At 44.1% G+C, this 14,872-nt stretch overlaps 1 protein-coding gene across 1 annotated transcript in view; it reads left to right on the top strand.

The window, feature by feature from the left end:
- Positions 1-6,733: 6,733 nt before the first annotated feature.
- hmgcll1 (3-hydroxymethyl-3-methylglutaryl-CoA lyase-like 1) overlaps positions 6,734-14,872 on the top strand; it is a 32,054-nt gene continuing 23,915 nt past the window's right edge. The window contains exons 1-5 of the mRNA XM_055889848.1: positions 6,734-7,132; positions 11,805-11,882; positions 13,265-13,372; positions 13,827-13,922; positions 14,117-14,265. Of these exons, the coding sequence (XP_055745823.1) occupies positions 7,037-7,132; positions 11,805-11,882; positions 13,265-13,372; positions 13,827-13,922; positions 14,117-14,265 (527 nt within the window). The 5' untranslated portion in view covers positions 6,734-7,036. The remainder of the gene's footprint in view (positions 7,133-11,804; positions 11,883-13,264; positions 13,373-13,826; positions 13,923-14,116; positions 14,266-14,872) is intronic.

Raw genomic sequence — 14,872 nt, 5'->3', positions numbered from 1 at the left:
CCGCTGCGCCTTGGTCCCGTTCTTACGACAACCGTGACAGAATATCCCACCAAAAGAGGACCAAGAAGCGTATCCACTAGGTAAAGGAGTTTTGGACATGGGAAGAAGTGATGGGTGAATGTGAAACCCTTCCTTGGCGGCAGACGGAAGGTAATAATGGAGGACAGCGACGACGCCAGGGTTCGCGGCCACAGAAAGCCCAAGGACAACCCCAATATTTTTTTGGGGGGGAGGCACAGGGGGTGGCCAGCTGAGGCGCGGGAAGAGCCAGAGCACATGGAGCAGGCGATAGAAAGGTGGTCGGTCGACCCAAGGAGAGAGCCAGAGCCCGCCTGGGAGCTGGAGCGGTGTGAAGAGGGATATCGGAGAATGATGTTGGCGAAGAGTAGGCTGCAGCGCAGGCAGGCTGAAGATCGGGTCATCAGTCCGGTGCCATCTATGCCGGCTCCACGCACCAGATCTCCAGTGCGCCTCCCCAGCCCGGTACGTCATGTGCCTGCTCCCTGCACTCGCCCTGAAGAGCCAGAGACCGTCAGGGAGGCAATGGTGAAGTTGGGAGAGAGAGAGATGATAGAGATGTTGTGCAAGTGCGTTCTGCTCAACATCCGACCAGAGGATCTGGTGCAACCTGGGCCTGCTCCACGTTTCTGGCCTCCAGTGCGCCTCCCCAGTCCGGTACGTCCTGTGTCTCCTCCTCGCACTCGCCCTGAAGAGCGTTTCACCAGTCCGGTGCAACCTGTGCCGGCTCCATGCATCAGGCCTCCAGTGCACCTCTCCAGTACGGTGCAACCTGTGCCGGCTCCACGCATCAGGCCTCCAGTGCGCCTCCCCAATCCGGTATATCCTGTGCCTGCTCCCCGCACTCACCCTGAAGTGCGTGTCACCAGTCCGGTGCTACCTGTACCGGCTCCACGAACTAGGCTTCCAGTGCGCATTCACAGTCCAGAGCTTCCGGCGACGGTTCACAGTCCAGAGCTTCCGGCGACGATTCACAGACCAGAGCTTCCGGCGACGGTTCACAGTCCAGAGCTTCCGGCAACGGTTCACAGTCCAGAGCTTCCGGCAACGGTTCACAGTCCAGAGCTTCCGGCGACAGTTCACAGTCCAGCGCTTCCGGCGACAGTCCACAGTCCAGAGCTTTCGGTGACGGTCCACAGTCCGGAACCCCCTGCGACGGTCCACAGTCCGGAACCTCCTGCGACGGTCCACAGTCCGGAACCTCCTGCGACGGTCCATGGTCCGGAACCAGCTGCGACGGTCCACGGTCCGGAACCCCCTGCGACGGTCCACGGTCCGGAACCTACAGCGACGGTCCACGGTCCGGAACCTCCAGCGACGTTCCACGGTCCGGAACCTCCAGCGACGTTCCACGGTCCGGAACCTACAGCGACGGTCTACGGTCCAGAACCTACAGCGACGGTCCACGGTCCGGAACCTCCAGCGACGGTCAACGGTTCGGAACCTCCAGCGAGGGTCAACGGTCCGGGACCTCCAGCGAGGGGCAACGGTCCGGAACCTCCAGCGAGGGGCAACGGTCCGGAACCTCCAGCGAGGGGCAACGGTCCGGAGCTTCCAGGCACGGCGTCCAGTCCAGCTCCATGGCCGCAGCCTTCCTCTACGCCGGTGTCTAGTCCAGGCACGGCGTCCAGGCACAGCATCCAGTCCAGCTCCAAGGCCGGAGCCTTCCTCTGCGCCGATGTCCAGTCCAGGCACGGTGTCCAGTCTTGCTCCAAGGTCGGAGTCTTCCTCGGCGCCGGTGTCCAGTCCAGGCACGGTGTCCAGGTCCGCTCCAGGGCAGGAGTCTTCCTCTGCGCCGGTGCCCAGTCCAGGCACGCTGTCCATTCCAGCTCCAAGGTCAGAGTCTTCCTCGGCGCCGGTGTCCAGTCCAGGCAAGGCGTTCAGTCCTGCTCCAGGGCAGGAGCTTTCCTCTGTGCCGGTGCCCAGTCCAGGCACGGCGTCCAACCCAGTTCCAGGGCCGGAGCCCTCCTCTGCGCCAGTGCCCAGTCCAGGCATGGCGTTCAGCCCGGTGCGATGGCCGGATCCGGGGTCTGGGCGGGGGATACGACCTACACCGGAGTCGCCACCGACACTAATCACCCCCCCTACCCTCCCCATTTGGTTTCAGGTTTTGCGGTCGGAGTCCGCACCTTTGGGGGGGGGGGGGGGGGGTTACTGTCACGCTCTGACCATAGAGAGCCATTGTTTCTCTATAGTGTAGTAGGTCAGGGCGTGACTAGGGGGTATTCTAGTTTATTATTTCTATGTTGTGTTCTAGTTTAATTTTTCTATGTTGGTGTGTTGTATGATTCCCAATTAGAGGCAGCTGGTAATCGTTGTCTCTAATTGGGGATCATATTTAAGTAGCTATTTTTCCCACCTGTGTTTGTGGGATATTGTTTTGTGTATGTGGATGTGCACCACGTAGTCACGTTTAGTTGTTCGTTTATTGGTTTTTCTTTAAGTTTCACTTTGCAATAAATATGTGGAACTCAACATCCGCTGCGCCTTGGTCCCGTTCTTACGACAACCGTGACACAGATGGACAGAACAACATGACTGTCATGTGTTTTCCAGGGGAAAATACCTCAAAAGAAAAAGATAAAGGAAAAAACAGACTAAATCAGCTGTACAGTATTAACCATCTTCTTCTGAAAGGGGTTTAAACGAGGTCAGAGATCTCGTATTAATCATACTGATTTATCATCAAGTCTCAAAAGCCGATGGCTGGTCTCCTGCCAGAGTCCATCGGAAGACAAACCCACCTGGTTTATATTTCTGTTTTCAGTTCTGGACCCAAGTGAAATTAAAAAGCACTAATGCCTGTCAGTGGTTACATCCAGAAGTAACATCCTTGCCAAAAGAAGCCTGATGACAAACAATATTCCAAAAGGATGTGCATTGAAACAGTATTAGTTGTTATAGTCTTTGGATAAAAGAAGAAACTACAATTTCCTTAGTCAATCTTCATCACTGTCATGGCAGCCAAGACAAATATTGCATCAAAATGTGTCGAGTTGTGTAAGACAGAAAGGTGGAGTAAAGTGGATTTGACAGGCTATGGGATGCTAAAAGGAATTCTACCTTCTGTCTGTTGTTCTAGGCACAGGGAATAATACTGTTGCATTGGATACAAAATACATTGTGCATTGGGTTCCTCATCAATCAGGTATTTTTGTTTTGTGTAGTTATGCATTAAAAGTAACCAGAAAGATTAGTTATGCTCTCTCTACTGTCTTTTCATCCTCTCACAACATCTGACGAAGACACTTTTGTTTTAGAAAAATAGATACAGAGAGGAATACTACAAAGCAGGATCAATGAGCCAGCTAATTTGCCTAAATATTCTGAAATAACTTTTCATTTTTTAGAAAGTTAATCTTGAAATGGGTATGGTCTAATTGACTCAAACACCAAAGACACATAGTTATGTTAAGCTTTCTTACGGAACCAGAATTTTGGGGGGGGGTTAGAAAGTGAATAGAGATATCAACAGCTGCCATTTAACAAATATTCTCCCGGCTGTTGTAAAAAAATATATTAAATATAACTTCTTCCACAAAAGAGATGGGAACATTTGAGAGATCATCATTTATAACATGAGTAGACCCTTAGATTGCTCTACTGGGCAATTAACCAATCTACACAATACATCTGAAGCTGCATTAAAACATCTGCCTAGATACATCAATGTCAAACCTGTAGTTACCTAGTTTTCTCAGTCTTCTCAGGAATCAAATTGACCATGTGGAAATCTTACAGCCAATCCATCATGTTTAAGCAAAAATAAAAACTTAATGTTTAAGCAAAAATTATTCTGATTCCAAGTTTGAATGATTCAACGACGGTAAGCGCTTCTGCGTTCCCACCTGCTGAACAGTACTTTAACAGTCAGCGTGTTGCTGCTGTGGACTTACTGTAGAGCTGTCATAGAGGGCATACCAAGCAGTCAACGGGTCTCAAAGCCAGCTACTGCTTAGTAGCACGAACATCCAAATCTGTTGAGAAATGTCATACATGACCCTGGACTTGATGGTCCTTTGGGGACAGTGACCCCAATGCACAGGTCAGTGACTTTTGTAACCAAAAACCAAAGGGTGCTAGGCAATGTGACTACTGCAAAGTAATCTTTAACACACATGCTGTCTCTGAGGGGTGCTATGGAAAGTTGGCCACAGCCAGTCGACCTTCCTGAAAACTATAAGGTAACCTGCTGTTTTTATAAAGGCTTTTACGTTTGTAAAAAAAATAAAAAGTACTATTTTTCTCTATGTCGTTTACACAGAGTTGAGTTGTGGGGAAAGGTCACAGATCTGTTTCTTTTTATCATATTGTATCTATTCAGCATATCTGACGCCGCCCACATACACATCTCAATCCATCCATTCTGACCAGATTTTGCTGACACAGACCTTTGCAACCAGATAATCACTGGTAAGCTAATTTAGTTCTAACTTTCCATGCTTGAAGAGTACATTTATAAAGCTTTCCTGCTGCCCATAAATAACGGACATTGTTAAAACTTATTCTAGCATTCACAGTTAAAGAATGAACAAGGCTCTTCTGTTGCAGCCAGTACTTTTAAGCAATTCAATCAAATATATGGTTTAGAATTAAAGACGGGTGGAGGGATGAAAATTGATTTAATCTGGATCCTGTTTTCTGTGTTCCATTTTGTTTTCAGTATCTGAGAGTTTAAAACCCTTTCATGTCATGCGAAAAGCCTGTTCCCTATAAAGTGTGTTTTTCACATTTGTTTCTTTCTGAAGATAATAAGATATATTCTCAATTACTTACAAGAAACATTTTCCAGGTTAGATGGGTCTTTAAGAGGGAAACTGTTGGCGTATAATTTTTATTTTTACATATTTTCATTCGTCTTCTGATTGCTCTCCAAGAGTTTCATGTGTAAAATATATTGTGCATATGAGGTCCAAAAGTATTTGGACAGTGACACATTTTTTGACGTTTTGGCTCTGTACACCATACAAAATATATAAAATTATACAATGACTATGAGTTTAAAGTGCCGACTGTCAGCTTTAATTTGAGGGAATCCATATCAGGTGAACCGCTTAGAAATTACAACACGTTTTATACATAGTCTCCCCATTTTAGAGAACCAAATGTATTTGGATAAATATATGTATACGTGTTTTAAAATAGTAAAAAGTTTAGCATTTGGTTCCATATTCCTAGCACGCAATGACTACATCAACTTGTGGCAACAAACTTGTTACATGCATTTGCAGTTCTTTTTGGTTGTGTTTCAAATTATTTAGTGCCCAATAGCAATAAATGGTAAATAATGTATTGCCTCATATTGGATGAACTTTTAATCAAATAAGAATATAATATATTTCTGAACACTTGTACATTAATGTAGATGCTACCATGATTATAGATAACCCTAAATGAATTGTGAATAATGATGATTAAGAAAGTTACAGAGGCACAAAGACATTACCCACAAGACATGCTAACCTCTCACAATTCCCAATAACAGGGGAGGATGTTAGCATTTTTTTCGGGGGTATGGTATTTATGTCTCTGTAACTTTCTCACTGTGGCTAGGCCAGCTAATGACCACTCTGCAGAGCTGCCTCCAGGACAAGATTCATCCCAACAAATGCCAGCCTGCTCTTAATCATGGAGTGAATCATTAAGCTATTTCAAATGTACAAAAGCCCTCTTAATAGCCCTTTTATATGCATTTTCTCTAACATAAACCTTCCTCAATCGCCTGCACTGCGTTGCTTTGAATGAGTAGGGATATTCCCCTAGGACCCCCCCCCCCCCTTTAAAAGTTACCCTCAGCAGCTGGTATTAGTCAAGATGAGCTTCCATTGTTGTCCTTTTAGCTGCATAGCTCTCGTAAAAGGGAAACATTAAATGCCCAGTTAGGGGCATGCATTTGCCAGAGATTCAGTATCAACTTTTTGAAATTCTACCCTGCAGTGGCCATTTTCATTTGCCAAGGTCCCAGATAGTAACACTGTCCTGTATAGTAGAATTAGAAACTTGCTTTGGGAATGACACATTGTTGTTGGAATACTTTACCTTTAACTCATTCATCTAAAATTGAGTATTGATGTTGGTATACTATATAATGAGACTATGTGTCTGCCAAAAATCCACAGAATAGTAAACCTACAGCCAAATCGTTTTTTATCGAAATGACTAAAATGTCAACCTTTCAATAGCAACCTCTCAATTTCATCTAAACAGTGCTAGGACTTCATTAAGCCCCTCTATTGTTAACATCTGGGTGAGAAAGAATGGGTCCTTCTCTGGGAAACTGTGCCCCTGCTTTACAAGAGGATTCTATTACGCTACGCCGTTGACATTGGCAGCTAGTGGCACACCTGGCAATGGAAAACCCTCAGCTGTTTCAGTCAAAAGAGATCAATCAAAGCAACCTGTTTCCCTGAAGCGTTAGATTTCATCCAGAAAGGTTGAGGTGGGGGACTTACAATAAGCAGTGTGTGACTGGTCTTATTCTACAGCCCAGAGACTCGGCAGGCAAGTACTTCCCTTTGAGAGCTTCCTGACCTCTCAGCTCACACAGTCGCTCGTAACACTGTCAGACTAGTCCAGACATAACATTAGCTCACACTTGAGTCCCCAGTGAGCCAGCTAGTCACTGACACTCCCACCCCTTCCATATGCCACTCTCCCTCATCGCCTTTTTTAATCTCTCTCATCGCCTTTTTTAATCTCTCTCTCTGTCTCTGTGTTTCTTCCTCCCTCTCGCTGACTCTATCCTCTCTCCCATCCATTCCCTGCTAGGGATGCGGTTGCCATGGCAACTGCTGAGTCACTGCCAGCTCTCTGCTTTCAGCTGCCGTCCTCTGATGTGATTCTTTCAGTGAGGGGGGCAGAAAGGGCCTCAGTCTCCACTCTGTCTGCTTCATGAGCATATTGATCAGAAAACTCCACCATGTGCATTTGTTGCAGTTGAGCGTAAAGATCCATCACTGCGGGTGTCGGAGCCAGAGGATCCTGGGGGAGCTCTACAGGCCAAACGGGAGCGTTTCGGATGGGCAACATCCCCACCACAGTGAAGCACTGCCTGAGCTATGAACAACTCATCCAGGATTATCCGTGGCTAGGAAGCCGGCTGCAGGATGAGAAGGTAAGAGGGAGGGTGTAGGTTGCGGACATGTGAAAGGACAGAGAGGGGGCATCACCCTGGGATGCAGAAACAGGCACTACACTAACTGGCATCACACTGCAAACACTCTATTTCTAAATAAATTCAATTGTCGTGATAAGAGCGCAATATATGAAATAATTGTTATGCCTACTGTTTAACGTTGACTTGCGGTCTAAAAGCAGGATCCTGTTCCTCTCAACGATTTATATATACACTAGATGAATGATAGGGGACGCTACGTATCTCCATCTTGGCACTCCCCCACATTGTAGAAAATATTTTGGAAGCTATAGAAATGCATTTATTAATGTATTTTATTCTATTACAGACACCTTAATACATACTTTTAAATTATATGATGTGAGATAAGAAAAAATAATAATCCTTAAAGTATAATTTTGAGCGATTACTAATGTTACTGGCCTCACTAAAATAACAAAAATACTTAAATACATGGAATGTTGTCCATGAAATATCTAATTGAAATATTGTAGAATTTAATTCATTCTTTCCTCCCCCACCATCTATCTTAAGTAAGTCTGGTAATTGTCAGATAGAGAGTGCATCAAGTGAACACCCTTCCTATCCTCCTCTCATCTTTTCCCACTACAACTGTTAGATTAGTTAGTCAGGTATAACCTAAAAAAATCTGTATTATAGTTGTTGGTGGACTGCATTTGTTGTCAACTGTAAAATCGACTGTAGGTATTATTAGAAATTCTGAACTGACACACTTTACGCGTTTCATGCATTATTAAAATGCCAGCAGTGATCTGAAGATCAAAGTGTTCTGGGCTTAAAGAGCGACTGCCCCTCGAAAACAACGAATCCATTTGAAAAGGGCCTATGTGGCGTCCTTGAGTCAGAATCATTTATTCTAGTGTCAAAATTGATTACAAAGTGTAATAGCATAATTTTAGTCATAAAGTCAGTCTCGCCTAAAATGGAGTTTGGAACCTCAGTGTGTCACAACGAATTAAATGAAGGTTGGGTTTCGATTACAATTATGTCAACAAATCATGCTACCCTTTTCCAAGCTCCACAAGCAAATCGCCCCTCAGCCTCCCTTTATTGAATGGGGCTCCGGTTGTTTCATCGCCCCCAACCAACACGTTCAAAACGGCCATTCGATTGACCATGCAATCAATGCATGCTTCCAGAAGGATGCACAGCCAAAAACGATGGTTTGCATGCCCTGCCGAAGAACCCTATCATGCGCAATAGGTGGTTGGATTTCGTTGCTCTCCAGTGGTGGTGAGTATACTGGTAGCTAGACCATAGACTGCTGGTTATGTATATTGTGATAATCATTATCACCATCATCGCTATTCTAGCTGATGTTAGCTAGCTACCTACATAACTAGATAGCTGGCTAATGTTAACCTCAATACAACTTGGACTTGGCTTCGAAACACAATAACATTTCAAAAGAAGTCAAATATTTAGTAGGAAAACTTGTTGTCATGATTGTGATTTCACCAGATTGACTTTAGATGCAGTATAACTTTAGCCAGCTAACTAAGATTAAGGACACAACCGTATATTAGCTAGCTAACATTAGCATTGCTAGCTATTTTTGAAACACTTCGCTAGTAACAGTAATGGCAACATTGCCATCTCTCTAGAGTAAATTTGACAACACCATAATATGGCAAAGTTGTTTCCAATGAAATATTTGCCTACTTTAGCGTTGCCATCGTATTTCCATGCCATTCTAATTTAGTTTAATGTAGACTAAATTGTCACAGCCTCCGAGGCACAAATACAGTAAATATTGGATGCAACGATGATGGTACTAGATAACCATGTCTGTCTACAACAGTGCACTAACTAGCAGCAACAAACGCAAACCAACTCTGGGCCATAGCAAAACATGTCACAGTTGGATGCATATTGTAACGGCGTCACCGGCCTGAATCTAATCTGGAGCATAGAATTAGCTTCCAAACGAGATTGTTATTTCTCTATCTATGTTTTAAAATTGAGGAATGATGACAATCGTTGACCCTTTTTTTCTGTTAGACAAAGTGCACAGTTGGTCATGAACGGATGCCAGGACCTACAAGAAAGAGCAAAGGTGGGTACCATAACATGTCTAGCAATGGGACTCCAATGTTTTAGCGACCTCCAAAAATTATTTAATTCACTGTTCTCTTGCTATTTTCACAGCTTGTCAGGAAAGACCTCAGAATAAAAGTGTGTCATGCGACACAAGTACTCGTGTGATAAGGAGGACCGAGCACTCCCCCATTCTCATCGACGGGGCTGTAGTGGAGCAGGTTGAGAGCTTCAAGTTCTTTGGTGTCCACATCACCAACAAACTAGAATGGTCCAAACACACCAAGACAGTCGTGAAGAAGGCACGACAAAGCCTATTCCCCTCAGGAAACTAAAAAGATTTGGCATGGGTCCTGAGATCCTCAAAAGGTTCTACAGCTGCAACATCGAAAGCATCCTGACTGGTTGCATCACTGCCTGGTATGGCAACTGCTCAGCCTCCGACCGCAAGTCACTACAGAGGTTAGTGCGAATGGCCCAGTACATCACTGGGGCCAAGGTTCCTGCCATCCAGGACCTCTACACCAGGCGATGTCAGAGGAAGGCCCTAAAAATTGTCAATGACCCCAGCCACCCCAGTCATAGACTGTTCTCTCTACTACCGCATTGCAAGCAGTACCGGAGTTGCAAGTCTAGGACAAAAAAGGCTTCTCAACAGTTTTTACCCCCAAGCCATAAGACTCCTGAACAGGTAATCAAATGGCTACCCGGACTATTTGCATTGCTCTGATGACACAGATGACTTCATCAACAAAGACAAGTAATGTGTGTTATATAAAAAGTTGTATTCAAAAACACTTGATAAAATAGTAGGCTAATTCCCCAGCAAGCAGATACAACTAGTATAATCATTTTGGTTGTGAAGTGCATTAGCAATTAGCTCTGTCCTTTCTTTAGAACAAAATACAATTGACCACTTGGCTGTCTATTATATCACCTGTCACAGGCCCTACCAGTCAACACCACCTCACCTGCTGCACTTGTTCGAGAGATGTCCAGTTTGCAGCCGGACATGGGGGCCCTCATCGGCATAATGCAGACATGCCCTCGCTGTGAGTATTCCTATGAATGGAACAGTTAGTCACATGTTGGCAAGTATCCAACCAGCAACCTTCACCTGTCAGCGGCAACAGCTTTCACCGGCTCATAGTTTGTACTAATACAGAAGGTAACCCACTTCATTACTTTGATCCATTTGATAACCAAATTTTGAAACTAAATGTAAACTGACATTATTTGTTGCTATTTTCTACTTCTTAGATGCATATAATGTCCAGGGCAAAACCTAGCCTGGTGGAACCAGCCTGGTCGCTGTATTCACCATTCTATTTCACTTCACATTTTGTGAGGTTGGTTCCGCCAGGCTGATCATAACCACCATTAATAATGTAATCAGTTGTGTGTGTGTGTGTGTGTGACTAACCAGTATCTTTGAACAGGGGGCAGGAGCTAATCTACGCTGCCATGTGTTATCAATGGGGCTCTGGCAATGACCTTACCTCCAGCCTCACCTCTTGCCTGCTCACCAACGGTCATCGATGGGGAGAACAGAATTCGGTAGGTTTAGTGTGACCTCTTCAAACTTCAACATAGTACCTGTTTGTGTGTCAGACATTACCTATCCTAATTGCCATTGGTAATAGAACAGTGACTATGTGTGTATGTGTTCACAGAAACATGTATGGAGCCAGCACATGGAGACTTGCAAGATGATGTGATGAAGTCCAGATCGACAGACGCACTTGATACTGATGTCTCTGAATGTAGAGAGACCTGGAACTCATCATAAAATGTTTACTGGACACAACTTTTACTTGTATTGTCTTTTTTTAAATTATTGAATGGAATGGTATCAGTCAGTATGGGGAGGAAGAAACCCTGTGCATTCTGCACCAGGATCAGGGAACTCCTGTTGTATACGGGACACCACACAGGGAGGTATGACCACTCTGACATGTTTGACAAGGTGGCCCCATTACAACAAGAGAAAATGTCGATAGGCACAGTATCTGTATCGGCTGGGAACGACAATGAAAGGTGCACATTGTTATATTAGCAGAACACTGATTCTATGGTATTATGTAAAGGATTGTATATTCTACATGGACCTGTTACTACATTTGAAAGATATCAAAACACTTTGTTTATTACATCTACATAAATTTAAAAAAAATATTCTTGTCATATTATTCTGTAGGCTGACCTATTCAAAGCTTCCTCAAGCATCTCACCATACATCCGCCTGTAGTTGAGTTCAACCTGCAGGATGTATGTTTGTTGTGATTAATGGGGAGAAACAGCTGCTGGTAAGGTTCTGACAGATGGGTGTGTCTTGGTGGTGGCAAGGACACACCCGAGAAACACTCACATCAAACCACACCCCCAAGCCAGCTTCTGTCATGGCTGCCAGCATTTCATAAGGAGCAAGCCAAAAAACGAGGCCAAATCAGCAGGTGTAGTTCCCTTTTAAGGTTGTTACACAATATTGGACAGGAGAAACAGTTAAATGGGAAAATAGCGCTTTAGATTTTGTGACAACAGATAAAACATTTGTTTATTGTTTTCAATATCTAACATGACTTTTCATTTTCAGTGCACTTTAACACGTGACTATCCAGAGTATGTTAAAATTATTGAAGTTGGACCAAGAGACGGACTTCAAAATGAAAAGGTATATATTTTCATCAGTCACATCTGAATACACAGAACCCCCCCCCCCCCCCACACACACACACACCATCCATGATCATGAAATAAGTAATTTACAGTGCAATCGGAAAGTATTCAGACCCCTTGACTTTTTCTGTGTTTCGTTACGTTTCAGCCTTATTCTAAAATCGATTAAATAAACTGTTTTCCTCATCAATCTACACACAATACCCCATAATGACAAAGTAAAAACAGGTTTAAAAAAAATAATAATAATAACTTATTTACATAAGTATTCAGACTCTTTGCTATGCGACTCGAAATTGAGCTCGGCTGCACCCTGTTTCCATTGATCATCCTTAGATGTTTCTACAACTTGATTGGAGTCCACCTGTGGTCAATTCAATTGATTGGACATGATTTGGAAAGGAACACACCTGTCTATTTCAGGTTGACAGTGCACAGTTGACAGTGTATGTCAGAGCAAAAACCAAGCCATGAGGTCCAAGGAATTGTCCGTAGAGCTCCGATACAGGATTTTGTCGACGCACTGAGCAATCGGGGGAGAAGGGCCTTGGTCAGGGAGGTGAACAAGAACCCGATGGTCACTCTGACGGAGCTCCAGACTTCCTCTGTGGAGATGGGAGAACCTTCCAGAAGGACAACCATATCTGCAGCACTCCGCCAATCAGGCCTTTATGGTAGAGTGGCCAGACAGAAGCCACTCCTCAGTAAATGGCAAATGACAGCCCGCTGGGAGTTTGCCAAAAGGCACCTGTAGGTCTCTCAGACCATGAGAAAACAAGATTCTCTGGTCTGATGAAACCAAGATTGAAATCTTTGGCCTGAATGCCAAGCGTCATGTCTGGAGGAAACCTGGCACCGTCCCTACAGTGAAGGATGGTGGTGGAAGCATGCTGTGGGGATGTTTTTAAGTGGCAGAGACTGGGAGACTAGTCAGGATCGAGGGAAAGATAAAAGGAGCAAAGTACAGAGAGATCCTTGATGAAAACCTGCTTTTTTTCTATGATTACCCATGACATGTGTTTCACATGTTCTTCTCCAAAAATGTATTGATCAAATGAACACCAACTGCCCTTGAAATCTATGGGAAACATGACATGACTACCAGATGGCTCATATGTTGTATATATTCAAGTCTACTGTAGCTGTACAAATTGACATGATGACAAAGTCAAACTCTGGGGGTACTACATGCTGTAATTGTAGGAAGTACTGTAGTTTGGAAGAAGTGGACCAAGCAGGTGAGTGCCGTAAATTACTCTGGTTGCAAAGATATTGCAGCTGAATTGCCCAGATGTCCACTCCGCACATACCTCCAATCTTGACAGGGGATCAGAATCATATCCAGAAAGAGACGGTCTCCATTTCATTGTTTTCCAGGAAATGGTTCCGACAAGAGTCAAAATCCAGCTGATAAACATGCTCTCGGAAACAGGCCTGCCTGTGATCGAGGCCACCAGCTTTGTGTCTTCAAAGTGGGTACCACAGGTAATAACTCTTCTTTGTGTTCCCAGAAAGCTTACTGAGTGATTTATTAGGCTCTCATTGTTCTCTTCAGGACTACTGGGGGAACCTGCTACTCCAGTATCCCAGTTAGACCCTGGATTCGCAGATGTTTTCGGGGAAAACCTTGAGCTATAGGCCTATTCCAAAAACTGTGTTCCAAGCACTTTATTTTGTTTGCCTGTGTAAAATATATGACAGCTCACCTCATGAAATAAACTACAGATGTCTGTGTCATATTCTTGAGTTGTATTGAGACATATGATGTGGAACAGCTATCTCTGCATTTCTATATGAGCTTCTGGAAAATATGAGTTTTCGTAAAACTAGGCTACATACTAGTCTCGCTTGCCAGGCGCATGGACCTCCAACAGCAGCTGTGGGAAGAGACTATACTCTGTCGACATATTTTGTAAACATGCTTTTGTCTGTTGTCAAGATGGCGGACCACACTGAAGTGCTTCAAGCCATCCACAGATCTTCTCATGCTCGTTATCCTGTACTGACACCCAACATGCACGGCTTTCAGGATGCTGTAAGCATTTCATTATTCATCCGAGAAATCACACTCTTTAAAAAGAACATATATCTCCCCAGGCTCCCCTGATGTGTAGTGCTGTATAGAGGTTGAGGGAACACTATGCCTGAGATGAATGGAAAAGTTTTAAAGTAATGTTTGTTGCATAATGTTACATCGAAATAATGTAACTTCCCTCTGTCCTGTTGAAGGTTGCAGCTGGTGCTACTGAAGTGGCCGTGTTTGGGTCTGCCTCTGAGACCTTCAGTCGGAAAAATATCAATTGCTCTATTGATGACAGCATACTGAGATTCGAGGAAGTCATTTGCACTGCTAAACAACAACAGATTCCAGTCCGTGGGTTTGTATCATTCCTCACTTTGCGCTTCTTCACCAGTAAAGCCATTTTACTTTAATATATTGCAATGATTCCATATGCTCTATAACTGGTATCAACCATGTACCGTTGCGGACAAATATAGTGGCACCCTTGCACTTTTCTTAAACAATTTCCTATTTCTTCTAAAAAAAATAAGTTGAAATTTAAAAATACTTTTGGTCTCCACACCATGTAATTGTATTTTCAAAATTGCAGAACCAATTTTATTTTTGTAAACTTAAGTTTAGAATTTGTATTAAGAATATAAAGACACATTTTATGGACATGGGTACTGGGGGCCTTGAATGTGTGCAAGTCATCATGAAATCAACAGACTATCAATGTGTTTAACTCTGTGTCCAAAAACTGGGTCTCCATCGAAGATGAAGACGGCCAACAAGGAACTTCACTGGACTATATGCAAACTGGAACCATATATCCCGAGGCTGTATTTATTGTAGCTGGGGATTTTAACAAAGCAAATTTAAGAACAAGGCTACTTAAATTCTTCCAGCATATTGATTGTGCGCATAGGCAATACCCTCGACCACTGCTACTCTACCTTCCGCGATGCATACAAAGCCCACCC

Source organism: Salvelinus fontinalis, chromosome 30, assembly GCF_029448725.1.
Source record: "Salvelinus fontinalis isolate EN_2023a chromosome 30, ASM2944872v1, whole genome shotgun sequence".
Lineage (NCBI taxonomy): Eukaryota > Metazoa > Chordata > Actinopteri > Salmoniformes > Salmonidae > Salvelinus > Salvelinus fontinalis.
Note: the sequence above shows the minus strand (reverse complement) of the source record. Positions and strands in the feature narration are given on the sequence as shown.